The following is a 19,112-nucleotide window of genomic DNA, read 5'->3' on the forward strand; positions in this document are numbered from 1 at the left end:
AGAAGCAGATTATATCTAATTTAGGTAGGCATGCAGAACTGTGTTTTTTGTTTCTGGTACAATCTTGTTAGATAACTAACATATGGTTATATGCTTAGAAGATTAACTTTTCTTACATGAAACCTTAATTTGGGAGATTATCATTCCTTCTGTAAGAGTTAGCATGAGTAGCTTTGATTTTCATCAAAATTAATTTTATTTGGTAAACATTGACCAAGCTCCCTCTAATGGTTAGCACTATTTGGGATATGCCACTGTTATAAAGGACTTCAGACTTCCAGTCTAGCCTGGGACCTAGAAGAAATTTTGAAGGAAAGCAGTCTCTTCTGTGTATGATTTGGAATATATTTATACAAGTCTTTTCAAACACTGCTTTCATGGCCAGATAGAATCTGCACACCATTATCCTTTCTCTATATTTTGCTGTCAGTCAGCTCTGGCCCTCATCCCCTACCCACACTTGTGTGGTGGCACCAAAGCCGAGTAAAGATACTTAAGGGAAGGCGGATGATTACTGTGTACAGCAGGATTTCTCTCTCACTAGGAAAACAGTGGTCTATTAATCAAGATTAAATAGAGGGGTAGGACTTTGTGTATGTGAGTGGCTTTTTTGTTTTTTGTAAGGATTTATTTATTTATTTGAAAGGTTGAGTGATAGAGGAGATGGAGGTGGAGGAGAGATCTTCCATCTGCTGATTCACTCCCCTTGTGGCTACAACAGGTGGAGCTGGTCCAGGCAGATCTTGGCGCTCCATCCAGGTCTCCCACGTGGATGGCAAGGGCCCAAGCACTTGGGCCACCCTCTGCTACCTTCCCAGGCACATTAGCAGGGAACTAGATGTGAAGTGGAGCACCTGGGATTCGAACCGGTTCTCTGACATGGGCTGCTGGTGTTGTAGGCATCGGTGTAACTCACTGCACCACAATACTGGCCCCTGTGTGTAACATTTTAAGTTCCTAGAACTAGCAGTGTCTGAGACATAATGGGTACTTAGTAAATATTGCTGAACCGGGTTTCTCTTTAAAAGTTAATTTATTTAAGAGCAGTAGTTTGTAAAAGTTAAAATCTTTCTCATGCCTTAGTCTTTGCAAGGTCTTATTTATGACTTAATTACTAACTCAAGTTTTAATGCTCACTACTATGGGGCCAATGTTATGGTACAGTAGGTTAAGCCTCTGACTGCAACACCAGAATGCTATATGGGCACCAGTTTGTGTCCCGACTGCTCCACTCTTGCAGCTCCCTGCTAATGTACCTGGGAAAGCAGTGGAAGATGGTGTAAGTGCTTGGGCTCCTACATACATGTGGGAGACCTGGAAGAAATTCCTGGCTCCTGGCTTCAGCCTGGCCCAGAGTTGAGCTTTGAGGCCATTTGGGGAGTAAACCAGTGGATAGAAGATTCATTCATTTATTCTCTCTCTCTCTCTCTCTCTTTCTCTTTTTCTCTCTCTCCTCCCCTCCCTCCCTCACTCCCTCCTCTCTCTCCTCTAACTCTGCCTTTCAAATAAATAAAAAGAAATATTTTAAAAATAATGAAAATAAATGCTCAATAATAAATGAGGTAACAGTATTCCAGAATTGGAAGATTTTTATAAACCAATAAGTAATCCAATATTCTGCTGATAAAGGCTTCTATTGGTCATTTTTAAAAATTGTATTTATTTACTTGAAAGGCAAAACTATGGGAGTAGGGAGAGAGCTCTTCCATCTACTGGTTCACTCCCCAAATGGTCGCATCAGCCAGGGCTGGGCCAGGCTGAAACCAGGAGTCAGGAGCTTCCTCCAGGTCTCCCACGTGAGCACAGGGGCCCAAGCAGTTGAGCCATCTTCTGCTTTCTCAGGTGCATTAGCAGGGAGGTGGATCAGAAGTAGAACAGCCAGGACTCAAACCAGCACCCATATGGGTTGCCAGTGTGGCAGACGGCAGCTTTACCCACTACACCACAGCAGCAGTTGCTCTATTGATAATTTGAGAGAGAAGATCTCATACCAAAGAATAAAACGGGCTGACATCATGGTGCATCAGGTTAAGCTGCAGCCTGTGATGCCAGCATCCCATCTGGGCACTGGTTCAAGTCCTGGCTGCTCCATTTCCCATCCAGCTCCCTGGTATTGGTGCCTAGGAAGGCAGCCTAGAATTGCCCAAGTGCCTGAGCCCATCACCCATGTGGGAGAGCTGGGTGGAGTTCTGGGCTCCTGTCTTCTGCCTGGCCCAACCCCAGCCATTGCAGCCATTTGGGGAGTAAACCAGTGGATGAAAGATCTCACTTTCTCTCTGTCTCTCCCTCTATCTCTGAAACTCTGTCTTTCAAATAAATAAATAAATCCTTAAAAAAAAAGAATAAAATTACAACTTAATATTGAAAATAAAGCAGTGAATGAACATTTGGCAAAAGGGTCAAGACTCCCACATCCAGTAGCAAAGTCCCTGGGTTTGAGTTCCTGCTGCACTCTTGACTCCATCTTCCTGAAGTGTGCACCCTGGGAGGCAGCACGTGATGACTCAAGTAGTTGGGTCTCTGCCAACAACATAGGAAACCTGGATTAAGTCCCCAGCTCCCTGCTTGGGCTTGGCCTAGCTCTGGCTGTTGTAGGCATTTGGGGAGTGAAACAGCAAATGGGAGCTCTTTTTTTCCATTTGTCTACCTCTAAACTAAAAATTTTAAAATAACAGAGTTTAGTAATAAGTAAAGGAGAAGTTAGAGGCTTTTTGAGCAAAACAAACTTCTATAGGGCTTTTGAGAGTGAGGGGTTGTGCTGATTAGAGAGTACAAGTGACTTGAAGCTAGCCTCAGAAGATCTTCCATCCCCTGGTGCACTCCCCAGATGGCCTTAACCACAGCCATGGCTGTGCCAAGCCAAAGCCTGGAGTCTGGAACACCATCTGGACTCAGGTGGATACAAGGAAGCCACACTGGAACCATCATGTGCTGCCTTCCAAGACGCATTACTGGAAGCTGGATTGGAAGTGGAGTAGGCAGGACTCATACCAGATCCCAAGTGGCAGCCTAACCATCACGCCTCAGCACCCACCCCAGAGCTTTTCTAATTTTAATTACACAGGAATTTTAGTAGATTTGAAGAGATTGGTGTGTTAACATTGATGATGTTTAATGAAGGCTTAAATATACACCTTTTCTAAAAGGGTCATTTGTTAATAGTGAGATCAATAAAATATGAGTCAGCAAGAACCTGAATGACCTTTAACCAGGATCAGGAATACTTTGGGAAATTGGTTTTGTTTGTTTTAATTGAGACTCTTTTCAATGACTGCTTGTAATAATCTGCAAAATTTCTACAAGCCTAAGATAACTGAGTTAACACTATAGTTTTTTTTTGTTTTTGTTTTTGTTTTGTTTGTTTGTTTTTGACAGGCAGAGTGGACAGTGAGAGAGAGAGAAAGGTCTTCCCTTACCGTTGGTTCACCCTCCAATGGCCGCTACGGCTGGCGCACCACACTGATCCGAAGCCAGGAGCCAGGTGCTTCTCCTGGTCTCCCATGCGGGTGCAGGGCCCAAGGACTTGGGCCATCCTCCATTGCACTCCTGGGCCACAGCAGAGAGCCGGCCCGGAAGAGGGGCAACCGGGACAGAATCCGGCACCCCGACCGGGACTAGAACCCAGTGCACCGGCGCCGCAAGGTGGAGGATTAGCCCATTAAGCCGCGGCGCCGGCCAACACTATAGTTTTTAAATCTATTCTTCTACAATTTATAGATTTATTTTTCTCTTATTTATTCATAGTCATATCAAGGACATTAAAAGCGGATATGTTTAAGATTTGCCACATCTATATTGAGAATATAGAAATATATTTAAAAATAAATATTCTTTTGTTTCCCTCATAGTCAATTGGTGTCAACACTGGTTTGAATACTTTCCTAATCCTCCCATCAATATTCTGAGCATGATAGAAAACGTGTTGGCATTTCATGACAAGGAACTGCTACAGCACTTCATCAATCATGATGTAACTTCCCAGGTGAGAGGTATAAGGTTTTAGAAGCTAACGTTGATTCTAGTGTAAATAAAAGGGTTTTCTTCAGGAAATACAATAAGAGGCATACTATATTTTGTATTTTTTAACAGTATTCCATTCTTTTTCTTCATTAAACTGTCTTCCTGAAAGTTTATAGTGGGTCCAAATTAACATACTTCTTTTCATAATTATGTATGTAATATTATAATTTTCATAGCTTAAATCAAATGTAAGAGAATATTATCAGCAACTCTATTTTTACTTTGCCCTAGAAAGCTAATACATTTTTCCTTATTTATTTTAGCTATATGCGTGGCCTCTTCTTGAAACTGTGTTCTCAGAAGTACTGACAAGAGAGGAGTGGCTGAAATTATTTGATAATGTCTTTTCCAACCATCCTTCATTCCTCCTGATGACTGTTGTAGCCTACAACAGATGTTCTAGAGCTCCTTTGCTCAACTGTAATCTCAAAGATGATTTTGAGGTAAATATCCTCGTTCCTAAGAGGGGGTTCTCAAATTCCAATTGAAAAAAATCCATTTATTGTGTTCCTGCTATATGCTGGGCACTGGGGCTAAGTGGCAGCTTGTAGATAAATGTTTTTTAAGAATTTATTTTATTTATCTGAAAGAAAGAGTTAAAGAGTTCTCTCATCCTCTGGTTCACTCCCCAGTGGCTGCAATGGCTAGAGCTGGGCCAGGCCAAAGATCCTGGAACTTCATCCATATCTCCAATGTAGGTGGCAGGGCCCAAGCACTTGGACCATCTTCTGCTGCCTTCAGAGACGTATTAGTGAGGAGCTGGATCAGCAGTGGAGCAGCTGGGACCCAAATCAGCGTCCACAGGGGATGCTGGCATTGGAGGCGGTGGCCTAACCCACCGTGCCACAATGCCTTCTTCCAGCTTATAGATAGTTAAACCTGCAATTCCAGAAGGTGACTAGTCTTAGCAGTTGTAGCTTCCAAAAAGAATCATGATAACGTTGGGGTTTTGTGTTTGTTTTGCCTTTCTAAAGGATACTGAAAACCTGAGTAGCTGTTTATTCTGGGCCTGATCCTCTGAGTGGCCCCCTGGTCTGGGAGAGTGTGGATACTTTTGACTCGTGGAGATGTTAACCAGGAGAGTTTTGAGTCCTGCAAGAAAGTGACTGAAGGGAAGCACCGAGGTGGTTGTAAAAGGAGAGGCTCAGAGCAGTCGTTTAGCGTAGCTGTCAACATGCCTGCGTTACACACTGGAGTATCTGGGTTCCATTCTTGGCTCTAACTGCTGATACCAGCTTCCTGTTAACTCAGACGCTGGGAGGAAGTGGGAAAGTCTCAAGGTGATTGGATTCCTGCCACTCATGTGGGAGAGTTGGCTTGCCTTCCCAGCTCTCAACTTCAGCCCGGCCCAGCCCCAGCCCTGGTTGGCATTTGGGGAGTCTACCTGTAGACTGGGGAGCATGTTCTTTCAGTCATTGTCTCACTCTCTCTCAAATAAATAAATAAAATTTAAGGAAAGAGAAAAGGAGAGGCTCTTTAGGTAAACAGGATGCATTGGTTGGTATTATGTGTTTATGTATGATTTATTTTGTGATTCCTATCAAATTAAACTATTTTTATTAAATGGTCACATGGCACATATGTTTCTATTTTGAATTTAGATCTGCTAATGAAACAACATAAAGTGAAGCCATTTCAGATATTTTTTAAGAATCAAGCTCATTTATTTTCAAGGCCAGTTTATTTTCTGACTTATTTTGGATTGTGGATGCATTCTTTAGATTTCTAATGTATTGGAAACCTTCATTTTTAGTTAAAGTGTAAATCATTTTATTTACAAATGTCATGAAAGTGAATCTTCTATTAAAAACAGGTTAAGAAAAATTTAGTGAATTTGCAAAAAATATCTTAAGGATAAATTCACACTTACATTTTTAAACTTTTGTTTTAATTCTACCTCATCATTGCATTGTTAGGTAAATCTTGATTTAAACACCATGTTTTCTTACAGTATTTTTTTCACCATCGAAATAACCTGGATATAAATGTTGTGATTAGAGAAGTTTATCATCTCATGGAGACCACGCCTAGTAATATCCATCCAGACAGCATGCTTGATGTTTTTACAGCACTGACAAAGGGGCAATATCCAGTATTTAACCAATATCCGACGTTTATTGTGGACTATCAGACACAGGAACGAGAAAGAATAAGGAATGATGAATTGGATTACCTGAGAGAGAGGTAATCATTCAACAGTTGTTCCATGGTAGAAATGAAACCTGTTACAAATACACGAAAGTTTTTAATGCAAAATACATTTAAATTATGAAATATTTGTATAAAATTAAAGTTTGAAGACTGGAAATATTTTTTTAAAGATTTATTTATTGCCAGTGCCCCAGCTCATTAGGCTAATCCTCCGCCTGCAGCACTGGCACCCCGGGTTCTAATCCTGGTTGCTCCTCTTCCAGTCCAGCTCTCTGCTGTGGCCCGGGAGTGCAGTGGAGGATGGCCCAAGTGCTTGGGCCCTGAACCCGCATGGAAGACCAGGAGGAAGCACCAGGCTCCTGGCTTCGGATCGTTGCAGCGCGCCGGCCGTAGCGACCATTTGGGGGGTGAACCAATGGAAAAAGGAAGACCTTTCTCTCTCTCTCTCTCTCACTCTCACTCTCACTGTCTAACTCTGCCTGTCAAAAATAAAAAATAAAGATTTATTTATTTGAAAGTCAGAGTTAGAGAGAGAGAGAGAGAGAGAGGTCTCTTCCATCACTGGTTTACTCCCTAATTGGTCGCAGCAGCCTGAGCTATGCTGATCCGAAGTCAGAAGCCAGGAGCTTCTTCCAGGTCTCCCACATGTGTGCAGGAGCCCAAGCACTTGGGGCCATCTTCTACTGCTCTCCCAGGCCATAGCAGAGCTGGATCGGAAGTGGAGTAGCCGAGACTTGAACCAGTGCCCCTATGGGATGCCAGCATTGCAGGCAGCAGCTTTACTTGCTATGCTACCACCACAACGCTGGCCTCTGGAAATATTTTTAAAGATACTTAATTCTTACACATGGAAGTAAAAATCATTTACTCACTAATCTGATATATGTTTTATGTACTGATTGGGGACTTATGTTTGCATTTTCATAACAACTGATGTTGCCTACTTAAGGCAGACAGTTGAAGATATGCAAGCAGAAGTAGACCAGCAGAGAGTGGAAGATGAAGCTTGGTATGAAAAACAAGAACTACTTCGTAAAGCCGAAGAAACAAGACGACAAATACTCTTACAAGAGGAAGAGAAGATGATGCAGCAGAGGCAGAAGTATGCTTTATCCCTCTAACAATCCGGACTTAGTGAGTTAGCTGGGTGATTTTCATTTCCTTTCATTTTATCATTAAGGAACCACACTGTGTATAGAATTACCCAGCGTAATTTCCATTAAACAAATACTTAATAAGTAGAATATATAGCACTTTCTAAAAAAATGAAATGTAGTTGTAAAATTATACTATTAAATATGGTATCAATTTACACTGATTATTCCCAAGTAACATTAGATCTAATGCACCTTGAAGGACATTATTTAGAAACATCCTCTGATAGGCAGAAATATGTTGTCATAGAGTGCTAGGAAGTTGCCATTAGTGGAATATAATTTTTTAAATTATGTTTTAAACATATTTATATGACCTGACAATTGAAATGAAAAGTACTTATTTCACTGTGCATTTAATACCTTGGAAGAGAGGAAGTATTAAATGCTCATGTAAAGTCTGTGTTAATAAGGTGAAAATGTTTAATTAAATTTATAGAATGAGGAATTAGACTAGGCCTAACTGTTGGGAAACTCACTCTGTGAGTGTTCTTATTCTCGGGTGGAACTTTATGAAACAGATTTCTGTTGTGGGTTTAAAAAGAATTACAGCCGGCGCCACGGCTCACTAGGCTAATCCTCCGCCTAGCGGCGCCGGCACACCTGGTTCTAGTCCCGGTTGGGGCACTGGATTCTGTCCCGGTTGCCCCTCTTCCAGGCCAGCTCTCTGCTGTGGCCAGGGAGTGCAGTGGAGGATGGCCCAAGTGCTTGGGCCCTGCACCCCATGGGAGACCAGGAGAAGCACCTGGCTCCTGCCATCGATCAGCGCGGTGCGCCAGCTGCGGCGGCCATTGGAGGGTGAACCAACGGCCAAGGAAGACCTTTCTCTCTGTCTCTCTCTCTCACTGTCCACTCTGCCTGTCAAAAAAATTAAAAAAAAAAAAATTACCCACCTTGGAGTTTATCAAAACTCAGAGTCCAAGGAGTTATTTTGTTTGCTAAGTCTTTCTCACTTCTTTTCCTGTTGCCTCTATCTCGCTCTCTGCCAGCTGTCTTTTATTTATTTATTTTTTTTTTAGATTTATTTGAAGAGCCGGCGCCATGGCTCACTTGGTTAATCCTCCGCCTGCGGCGCCAGCATCCTCTATGGGCGCCAGGTTCTAGTCCCGGTCACTCCTCTTCCTGTCCAGCTCTCTGCTGTGGCCCAGGAGGGCAGTGGAGGATGGCCCAAGTCCTTGGGCCCTGCACCCCATGGGAGACCAGGAGAAGCACCTGGCTCCTGGCTCCTGCCATCGGATCAGCGCGGTGCACCGGCCGCAGCGGCCATTGGAGGGTGAACCAACGGCAAAGGAAGACCTTTCTCTCTGTCTCTCTCTCTCTCACTGTCCACTCTGCCTGTCAAAAAAAAAAAAAAAAAAAAAAAGAATTACAGACCTGAGCCATTAGTGTGCTCCTAAAATTCTAAGAGGAAATGTGTGCCATGTTTGATAGCATTAGAGCGTTTTCTTGGCATTCTTCCTTCAAATAAAGGACATCAATTCTATTGAAATGATGTGAGTCCAGTAGAGCTGCTAGAAGTTTGAGTGAAAAGAATGGCCGGTCTTGTCATGTCATCATCGTGAGTGTAGACTTGTGTAATTGGGCATCCTTCACTCACATGTCAAGCAGCGTTGTGCTACAGTGGCACCAGTTAAACTGTGAAAGTGTACCAAAATAGGTAGCAGGAAGCTATTACTGTGAAAACAACGTAGACGCTATTGGTGAATGCTTGTCCTTGATGTATCTTGTACTCAAGACTTGCTGCTGCGAAGAGAGAGCTGAAGATAAAGGAAATGCACTTACAGGATGCTGCGAGAAGGCGTTTGCTGCAGCTTCAGCAAGATCAGCGTGAGATGGAGCTGCGAAGGCTGGATGATGAAATTGAGAGAAAGGTTCGGTGTGCTTGGTTCCAGTTCTCAGGCATCTCCATGTGGTCTCATTCACTGTGGTGAGGGATGGGCATTTAGCCTGGTAGGTAGGACACCCATGTCCCACGTCACAGTACCTGAGTTTGATACCCAGTTCTGGATCCTGACTGTTGCTTCCTGCTAATGCAGACCCTAGGAGGCAGCAGACAGCGGCTCAAGTACTTGAGTCCTTCCCAACCACTCTGAGGCCTGAAGGGAGGGTCTGGCTCCCAGCTTCAGCCTGTCCCTGTCCCTGTCCCAGCCCCAGCCATCACAGACATCTGGGGAGTGAGCCAGTGGATAGGAACTCGTATTTGTCTCTCTCGCAAATAAGTAAGCCCCTGTATATACTTCATCTCTCTCTTGCTCTGCTCCTGAGCCAGGTCCACACGGTTTGAATGGCAGTAGCTTGGTAATGTTTGGTGAGCTAAGCCTAGTTCTCGTGTTAGTCTTCCCTTTCAGGGATTTCCTCAGTATTCAGGTGTTCAGCACTGCAAACAGACTTTGAGGATTGTGCTGCTCTCTCTGAGCCACTACCTCTTTCCATCCTATTGGAATTTTTATTAAGAATTACTGAATTTAAGCATTAATTTAGGGAGTTTCAATCCTAGCTTTCATGAAATAATAAAATCTTTAAGTCTTTTGAAATATTTTTATCTACTACAAATCTATTTTTATAGTGTGAAAGTCCTTTTGTTTAAAGCTAATTTTAAACTGGATTTTAAAATCTGCAGTTCCTTTCTATTATCTCATCCAGTGAGTAAGATTTATGTTACATTATTGCAGAAAAGTTGTGTGTTCTTTGCCAAAAGTTATACAGGCTCAGAGCTCTGCTGTCTTTATTCTAAACACTTGTGAGATAAAGGAAGGCGTTTATTGGTCAGGGAATCCTAAAAAGCCCATTCAGTGGCCCGACCTGGCCTCTGGCTACGCTTCCAGCCTCCTGTCCTGCCAGCTGCCAAGACCCCACTTATAGTTCCGACTCCAGCAGGAAAGGCTGGCTGAGTCCAAAGTGACGGTGCAGGTAACCAAGGACATCTGTTAGCAGGAAGCAAAGTGGATCTGTTCCTGCTCTGGCACACAGCTGTTTGCATTTCCAAAAATTCATAAGCAGAAGAGCTTTTGTAGTTGAAATTCCTAAGATGTTATTTGCCGTGCCAAACCTCCCTTCTGCTCCGGGCATTGTGGCATTGTGACTACTCTCGTTCCTCGCAGTTCAGCTGCTTAAGTCACCTCCTTAAGTTAGCTGCTTTCCATGCTGTGTTTTTCTCCCCCTTAGATGTGTGTCTCTGCATATCCCACGTATTCTTGTTTGTACTGTTTCTTCTAATATAGATGTTGAATGGCATGTCTTTTAGTCAAGAATATCTAGCACTTTACCCTGTGAGTGCAGGCAGTAATGCAGTCATTACAAGTTTGCCAAATGAATGCATGGAAGTAGATGGCTGATTGGTTATGGTTTCTGTTGTTTAAAAAAAAAAAGTTGTTTGAAACATTTATTATGTGTTTTGTTCTCATCCACAAGAATGATTGGAGCTTTAGGCAGACAGATATTCAAGATGAATCTGAAGCTTCTGTAGTCCAGAGAGTACCTCATCCAAACCCTCCCGTACGTAGCACTGAGAAGCTTCCAAGTAATTAAACTTTGGAAAAGGATGAGCTCTAAATTAACTAAGTCTGAGCAAAGCACTTCCAGGTTGAGTAGTCCATGATAATTTTAACCCCAGAGTATTAGTTGTCATAGCAAATTTATAAAAAATGTAGAAATTTACTCAAAAAGAACATTAAATAAATGTTACATTTTATGAGACTAAACATTCTCTGTTTCTCTATATCCCAAATTTAAATTGCTCAGGTTTTTCTCACTCATTATTGGTTACTGTAAGAGCTGCCATCTGTTCTTCCAGGCTGGGTGGATGAACATATGGGAATCTTTTTTAAAAAATTAAACAACTTTCATTCGGAGATTATTCCTAGATTCCACATGAGTCTTAATATATTGTCACCTACTCTGATTTCAGAAATCTCCTTCCTATTCTAAATCCTCTAACTTGGTTGTTGAGATGGTAAGATTACTAAACCCATTAAGAATTATTTTTACATTATTTTTGGTATTCACAGTTTGTTGTTTGGCCATAGGTACAAATGAGAGATCAAGAAATTGCTAGCACAGCCAAAGACCTCGAAATGAGACAGCTGGAACTCGAATCACAAAGAAGACTTTATGAGAAGGTATAAATCAGTTAATTTCCAATATAAGAGGAGCAGTTTGTATAAACCCTGTTTGGACTGTATTTACTCAGAGTTTCCTGACGTTCCCGTTCTTTGCTTCTAAGCAGAATGTGAATGTCATGCAGGATTGTAAGGTAGCCAAGATGTCTGAATGTACAGTTTGTTGTAATTCTTCAGTTCGTGTTTCTGTTTGCAGCTTAGTTAAGTTTGCGAAGCACCAGATGTAAACCCCAGATTTTGCCTCAGGATCTTCTACCGACTCACTGAGTTTTCCTGTATGTCCGTAACAGGGACTGCAAAATTATCCCAATACTTCACAAGACTCCTGTAAGGTAGATCAGACGAGAGCTAAAGTACTTTAAACTTGAGGCATCTACAATGAAATCGGTAAACATCTACTTAGTACAGGCAATTCAGTTTTCAGACACTGGAAAAAGGAGCTGTGTTTATATAAATTTTTATTATTTGATAAAATAATTTGTTACTCATTTATTTCGTGTTGAAAACATAAGTTTTTACTTCTTTCAGCTTCTTAAAGCCAGACTTTGAGCTGGATATTAGTTATAACTGTGAATTCATAACAGGTAACATACATATGGTTGTTAGCCACATTAAGTAAGATGTAAAATATATTGTGCCCATTTGTATCTTATAACCCCCTTTTTTTAAATGTACTGAATTTCTTCTAAAAACTAAACAAGGAATTTACAGTTTGGGTAGGTCCCCTGTTTTGATTTGGATGTAATTCATTTGGAGCATGCTCAAGGTTAGTTTTTACTTTATTTTCATGAGGAGATGGCACTAAGGAAACCAATAATTTCCAAATTAACAGAAAATTTACAATAAAGATTTTCAAATATTTTTCTCTCAGATTCTTAACTGTTAACATTTTGCCAAATTTGCTCTCCCTTTCTCTTTTTTTTAATTTATTTTATTTGAAAGGCAAAGGGAGAGAGAGAGAGAAAGAGAGAGAGGTCTTCCATCCGCTGGTTCACTCCCCAAATAGCTGCAATGGCCGGAGCTGCGTCCATCTGAAGCCAGGAGCCAGGAACTTCTTCCGGGTTTCCCACATGGGTGCAGGGGCCCAAGGACTTGGGCCATCTTCCACTGCTTTCCCAGGCCATGGCAGAGAGCTGGGTCAGAAGTGGAGAAGCTGGGACTCAAACTGGCTCCCATATGGGATGCCAGTGCTGCAGACCAGAGCTTTAACCCGCTGCACCACAGCGCCAGCCCTTCCCTCTCTCTACACACACACACACACACACACACACACACACTTTTTTCCTTGAACTGTTTAAGTTCTAGGCTTACTCTCTAAATATTCCAGTGTTAAGTTTTCTAAAGCCAATAGATCTTCCTACAAAACTACAGTATAATTATTGAAGTCAGAAAATTAGCATAATATCTAATAGTTAGATTTGATCAGTTGTCCCAAAAATGTCCATCTACGATCATCCAATTTTATATGTCTTTTTAAAATTGGAACCTTTCCTGCGTCTTCCTCCTATTCGTGCATTGAGAGTTGTGGAAGCTGTAGCAAATACTGTAGACTGCCTTCAGCTAGCATTTGTTTCTTCATGATGAGATTCAAGCTATATACTTTAGGTAGGAATGGCAGTAGTGATGTTGAATTTCTTTCTGTGTCTCAGAAATGTTTACTAGTCCCTTTTGGCTGTCCTTTAAAAAAAAAAAAAATTATTCTATTTACTTGAAAGGCAGAGTTACAGAGAGAGGTCTTGGGCCATCTTTCACTGCTTTCCCAGGCCATAAGCAGGGAGCTGGATCAGAGGTGGAGCAGCCAGGACTTGAACCAGTGATTATAGGGGATGCCGGTACTGCAGATGGCAGCATAACCTGCTGTACCACAATGCCTGCTCATTTGGGTGTCTTTTGAAAGAAGTCAAACCTTGTATTAAAGAGTTGAACTACTCAACAAAACTAACTTAAGAAACCATGACCTGATTAAGTACAGGCAAAATGCTGAATTAATCTTTCAGATTGGCTTTAGTGATCAACACTTTACCTGCCAACCTTATCTCCTACATTAGATTAATTCAGTGTCTATTTCTTTTTTCTTTTTTTAAAGATTTATTTATTTATTTGAAAGAGTTACACAGAGATAGAAGGAAAGGCAGAGAGAGAGGTCTTCCATCCGCTGGTTCACTCCCCAGTTGTCCGCAATGGCCAGAGCTGCGCCGATCCGAAGCCAGGAGCCAGGAGCCAGGAGCTTCTTTCAGGTCTTCAATGTGGGTGCAGGGTCCCAAGACCTTGGGCCATCTTCTACTGCTTTCCCAGGCCGTAGCAGAGAGCTGGATCGGAAGTGGAGCAGCTGGGACTCGAACCTGTGCCCATATGGGATGCTGGCACTGTAGGCAACGGTTTAACCCGCTGCACCACATTGCCGGCCCTTCAGTGTCTATTTATAAAGATAACTACAGAAAACAGACAATATAGACAATATTGTGATTACCTCTGTTGAAAATATGCATTCAACACTCCATATATGTCCATATCAAATACAATTTTTAAACAAAAGAATAAAACTAGGCACAGATTAAAAATAACAACAACAACAGAATGAATAACCGTAGTCCAGATCCCTTCCCTTCTTCGTCTTCCAGGCCCTTGTTTCACCGTCTGTTTTCTGGCGGGTGTCTCTCACACATCCACACCCTCCACTTGGTATAATACTGGCCTTGCAGAATCGCTGTGAGGGTGGAATGACCGCTCTGGCTAGGACTCCCAGAACTCAAGGAAAACCCTTACACTCCCAGTTACGGGCATTACTGTAGAGGATACAGCTTAAAATCAGCAAAGGTAAAAGGCACATCAGGGAGAGACCAGGCCGCAGCTTCCAGCTGTCCTGTCCTGGCGGAGTTGTGCAGGTATGGCTGTAACGTTCCCTGCGAAGCTGTGTGATAGTACAGAGCATCACGCACCAGCCAGGCTCCTTCAGGCCTTAGTGGGCAGGGTTCTACTGGGTTATGCAGGCACGGAGTACACACTTGGCTGCCCTTCGCCGCTTTCTCTCCTCTCAAATATCAGATCAAACTGATAGAGCCTGGGCCGTGGCTCCCAGCTTAGTAAGCGGCATGGCCACAGGCAAGGCATCCCAAGGGCTTGGAGGTTGTTTCCCCAGAGCTGGTCAAGGGTCGGTCAGTCTTTTTGGAATATGTAGGGTTTGAAGAATTCAGGCCTACTGAGTTTTGTCGGATACATAGTATGTGCTGGATAGATATTAGTTTCTTCCCTCCCCCTTAGCCTAAAGAGTTTTATTATTTTTAAAAAATGATTAACAACTTCCTTCACCCATGTGTTCTTCATACCACCCCTCTTATCTTTACTTCTCTTCACCATTTTTAGATTTCTGTTGCTTCTTCCTGATCCTTAATCTCCATAGAAACCTGATTTTATCTCTTAATGGAGTACCTAAAATTCCATGCTTGCTGCTTTTCTTTTCTGCGTAATAAAATTATTTCTCCAAATGGCTGCATATCTTTGTAGTTGTCATTTCTAGTGATTGTTGATGAACCATAACTTATTTAAACTTTTTCCTGTTTGATATTTGTTTTATAGTTTTTGGCATTAAAAATCATGCATAAAACTCTTCTGCATTTAATTGAAAATATTTTTACTTTCAGCTAATTAACAAAGATAATTATGCCACCTGTAAATAATTAGAAAAGTTTTTTAAAACCCCTCTATCAAAAAGTCTCAATTGCTGATTTTGCTAATGGCAATAAGTGAGATTATTTGGTACATACAATTTGTATTTTCCTTTTTTAAGTTAAATCTTCATGAAGATTGTTTGCTGTCCTTCCCCCAACCATTGTACCCTAGCAATCACTAATCTACTGCCTGTCTCTGTGGATTTACCTGTTTGGACATTGCATATGAATGGAGTCTTACAATGTGTGGTCTTTTCACGATTGGTTTCTCTCACTTGGCATATTTTCAGGTTCATTCATGTTGTGGCATGAGTCAGTATTTCACTCCTTTGATGTGGTTGAAGAGTCCATTGTATGAATAGGCCACATTTTGTTTTTATACTTCTCATTGGGTGGACATATGGATGGTTTCCACTTTTTTGCTATGATGAGTATTGCTGCTATGAACACTCATCTACAACTTCTCGTGTGGATATTGTTTTAAGTTCTCTTGGATACATACCCAGGAGTAGAGAGTTCCAGTTTCTCCACATTCTCATAAACTTTTTGCCTGTTCTTTTGATTACAGCCACATTAGTGGATGTGGAGTAGGATCTTACTGTGGTTTTGATTTAATATTTCTCTAATGACTATGTTAAGAGTTTTTTATATTTTTATTGGCCTTTTTATATTTTCTTTGCAAATAATGTGTTTAATGTCTACTCAAAGTATGTATGGGTCATTCTTTCAAACTTAAACTGTCATGTAATTTTTTGTTGAAAATTAGAAATTTTAATAATATGGCAGTTCTGGGATCGGATTCCTCTGCTGCTACTTCCTTTCTTGTTATTTCTTTGCTTAGTGACTTTCTGAACTAATTCTGCATATTCCTGGACATGTGTGAGCCACTGCAGTCTCTTCTCCACTTAGGAGTTAGCTAATCACTGGACAGAGATTTCCTGATCAGATACTTTGAACCAGAGAGCTCCTAGTGTTTGCTGAGGGACTCTGCACACACCCAGCGAGGCAGTTTTTACAGCTCTAACATAGATTTCACTTCCTGTACAATGCCTGGAAGTTAACCCGACGTGGGAGCTTAGACTCTCCCGAGATGTGAGTACCTGGTCATTGGCAAGTGCATACCCTTCCTTACACACATGGAGGAGCTCTGCAAAGCCTCCTGTGCACATGGGATTCCTCGGATTTTCTTATTCAGTTTATGTTAGCCTATCATTTGTTCTACCCATCATCCACAGGCTCAGGTAGTTAAGGTGTTGAACAGTTTCTCCTAATGACTTCCAGCAGTCATCCCAGGGAAAAGGCTGGTTGCACTAGGTGAGTTCTGAGCGAGCGCTGGAAGTGGGGTCTGCCAGGGCGTCCCCAGCCCGGTCCGTACCGGCAGTTCTGCACAAATGGTGATTTCCAGGAGCTCCAGCCCTGCCCTTCCCCCTCCGTCTGCTACGAGGCTGCTGATTTTCAAGGCTAGTATGGAGCTTGGGAGTAGGTTAGGAACAGCAGTAATGCAAGTTACAACCACAGAAAGCTTGCTTTTCCTACTGAGGTTCAGCCATTTTTATGAATAAAAATTTGCTACAAGTGTTAGGTCAATTTAAGTAATTCTGACAAGTTTTGACATTATCCTCAGTGCTACCATGGAGAAGAGAATTTTCAGAGGTCTTGGTCGTTTTTGATGTCACTAATGTTTGCATATCACTTTGAAAATTAGATGATTGTATTGTTCATTTGTGTGCATGTTATGGTGTTCTGAAGAAGAAAAGTCATTTTCATATTCTAGCATTTTTATATAGATAAGTGATTTTTTTACAAATGATTTTTTTAAAAGAATCTTACCAGAAGTCAAGAAGCTGTTGCAAAAGAAATACGAGAAGAGGCAGATGCCTATAGACGAAAAGTGCATCTTGAAGAAGACCTGTTTCATAGACTGATAGACACCGACCAGACTCAGAGCCAGAAGGCTCAGCAGGTAAGAGACTGGTATGAACAGGGGAATTCTGCAGACAGCCGATGTGATGTCTGGGCTTCCTTGTCAGCTTTTAGAATCAAATTCCTTGCTTTATTTGCAAGCTGCCTACTTCTGTTACAGTCATGTACATGTATCTTTCATACCCTTTGAGAATTTTTAATACTTCAGCTGAAAAATGAAGGAAACAGCAACTTTACAAATTATACTGTGCTCTGTCTCAGAAACTGTCCCTGGGCTCACGAGGCTGCGGATCATCGGGTCCCAGGCTCTATGCAAGCCACTTCCCGAGAATATTCTGTGGAGTGTTAATAACTATTCTATTACTAAAGTGAGGGGTGGTCAAATAAGTATTGGAAACACTGTCTTAACGTTGGGTCTTTTCCTTGCAAGTTTGCACCTTGCAAGATATTATACTTTGTGAATCTTAAGAAAATGTCCCAAACTTATTTTCCAGAGTACCCTTATGGAAATGCTGACTTAAATGAATTGAAGTCACACTTGAGACAATCCAAAAAGAACTTTATCTGTTATTCCTCTAACAAAATGTTAAATGGGTACACATGAGGGCCTGGTCCTGTTCTAAAAACTAGGAACAGTGGAAGGTGGAGACTGTTCAACAGCAGTCTCGTAGCCAATTCTCCCAAAATATCCCACTTTAGTAAGTTTTTGTCCACCATGTAAAACTGGGCTCTTTTGACTCCCTTTCAGAGTGTTGAAAACACGAGAATTGTTGAATCTCACCCATCCCCTAGAAATTCATGACTTTGGCTGTACATTAGAATCGACTTGAAGAGCTTTGTAAAAGTACCAGCGCCCAGCTGCCCGGGTGGTAGATTTCACTGGTTTGTTGTGAGGCTGGGACATCAGTTTGCTTTAAGCAATTGTAATATGCAGCCAGGGTTGCAAGCAAGCAACCTAGACACTTGGATACTGTAAATGGGTTTATATGTGCTGTGTGTACGTGTACACAGTCTGACCTTGTTTCCGGAACTTACAACTTTTTCTAAGATAATTGAAGAAAATTTGGACCAAGCTGAACAAGCATGCCTAAATACTGACTGGCAGATTCAAACTTTATATAAACAAAAATGCGATGATTTACAGCGAGATGAATGTTACCAGGAAGTAGCCAGACTCCTTCAGGAAAACAGGAGGAAAGAAATAGAGGTATTAAAAGCAATGATGGAGGAGGAAGCCATGAAGGTAGGAGTAGTGTTAGAAGTTTTTACTATTAACCATTTAGATTTTGAAATAGCATATAAGTCAAATGAGAAAAATATGAAGCCAAGTAATTTTTGTTGAAAGGTAATAATCTAATTTTACTGTATGTTTCTCAGATAAGTTGCCTAAACTGATGCTGCCTAAAAATAACCAGGCATCTTTCTCATTTCTATCAGTGTAACTGAACTTCTCAGCCTCCCTGATGGGTCCTGGCTGATTGGATAATATTAATTCTTGAATTTACCTAATTCTTTATACTTAACCATGTAAATGATTTTGATTATGTAGAAATTATATATAGCTGCCAATATTAAAACCCAAAATAGTAGTACCTATACACGGGATAGAATGGTTCCTTTTCTTTTTTTTTTTTTCTGAGAAACTCTGCAAGTAGGTAGTCCAGGGTTCAGCATGCCTCCGAGGTCATCGGCACCATGACCTCCTTAGCCGTTCTGCACTGCTGCACTTCTAGTGTACGGCTTTCATCCCAAGGACACCTTACCCTCCGAGTGACTGCTGGAGTTCTGGCCATCACATCTACATTCTGATAGGATGAAGGCTTGCCACAGTGTTCTATCTCCCGTCAGAGTCAGCTCCTTTCCAAAGGTGTCCCCTGTCATATTTCTAGCTGGGAAAAAAAAGTGATTTTGTGCAGGGAGTTGTCATCCCAGATACAATTAAGATTCTATTCCTGCAACTTGAGTTGGAAGAGGCCAGTCTGGTCTCAAAGTGGAGGTAAAACTGCCACCCAGTCGCCCCCAGCCCGACTCTGGCCATCATCACTGCCGCCGTGGGGAGGAGGGCCATGACCCAAAGC

The 19,112-nt window shown here is 41.7% G+C and overlaps 1 protein-coding gene across 37 annotated transcripts in view; it reads left to right on the top strand.

Moving 5' to 3' along the window:
• TBC1D31 (TBC1 domain family member 31) overlaps window positions 1-19,112 on the top strand; it is a 64,248-nt gene that overhangs the window by 35,093 nt on the left and 10,043 nt on the right. For 23 of the 37 annotated variants that reach the window (XM_070075446.2, XM_070075448.2, XM_089335651.1 and 20 more), the window contains 8 exons: window positions 3,849-3,982; window positions 4,284-4,463; window positions 5,972-6,204; window positions 7,121-7,273; window positions 9,061-9,196; window positions 11,351-11,443; window positions 16,934-17,074; window positions 18,083-18,277. In XM_070075446.2, coding sequence (XP_069931547.1) covers window positions 3,849-3,982; window positions 4,284-4,463; window positions 5,972-6,204; window positions 7,121-7,273; window positions 9,061-9,196; window positions 11,351-11,443; window positions 16,934-17,074; window positions 18,083-18,277 — 1,265 coding nt within the window. The remainder of the gene's footprint in view (window positions 1-3,848; window positions 3,983-4,283; window positions 4,464-5,971; window positions 6,205-7,120; window positions 7,274-9,060; window positions 9,197-11,350; window positions 11,444-16,933; window positions 17,075-18,082; window positions 18,278-19,112) is intronic. The other 14 variants (XM_070075447.2, XM_070075451.2, XM_089335661.1 and 11 more) reach the window with 1 other exon arrangement.

Source organism: Oryctolagus cuniculus, chromosome 6, assembly GCF_051225735.1.
Source record: "Oryctolagus cuniculus isolate XC-2025 breed Fujian yellow rabbit chromosome 6, ASM5122573v1, whole genome shotgun sequence".
In the NCBI taxonomy this organism is placed as follows: Eukaryota; Metazoa; Chordata; class Mammalia; order Lagomorpha; family Leporidae; genus Oryctolagus; species Oryctolagus cuniculus.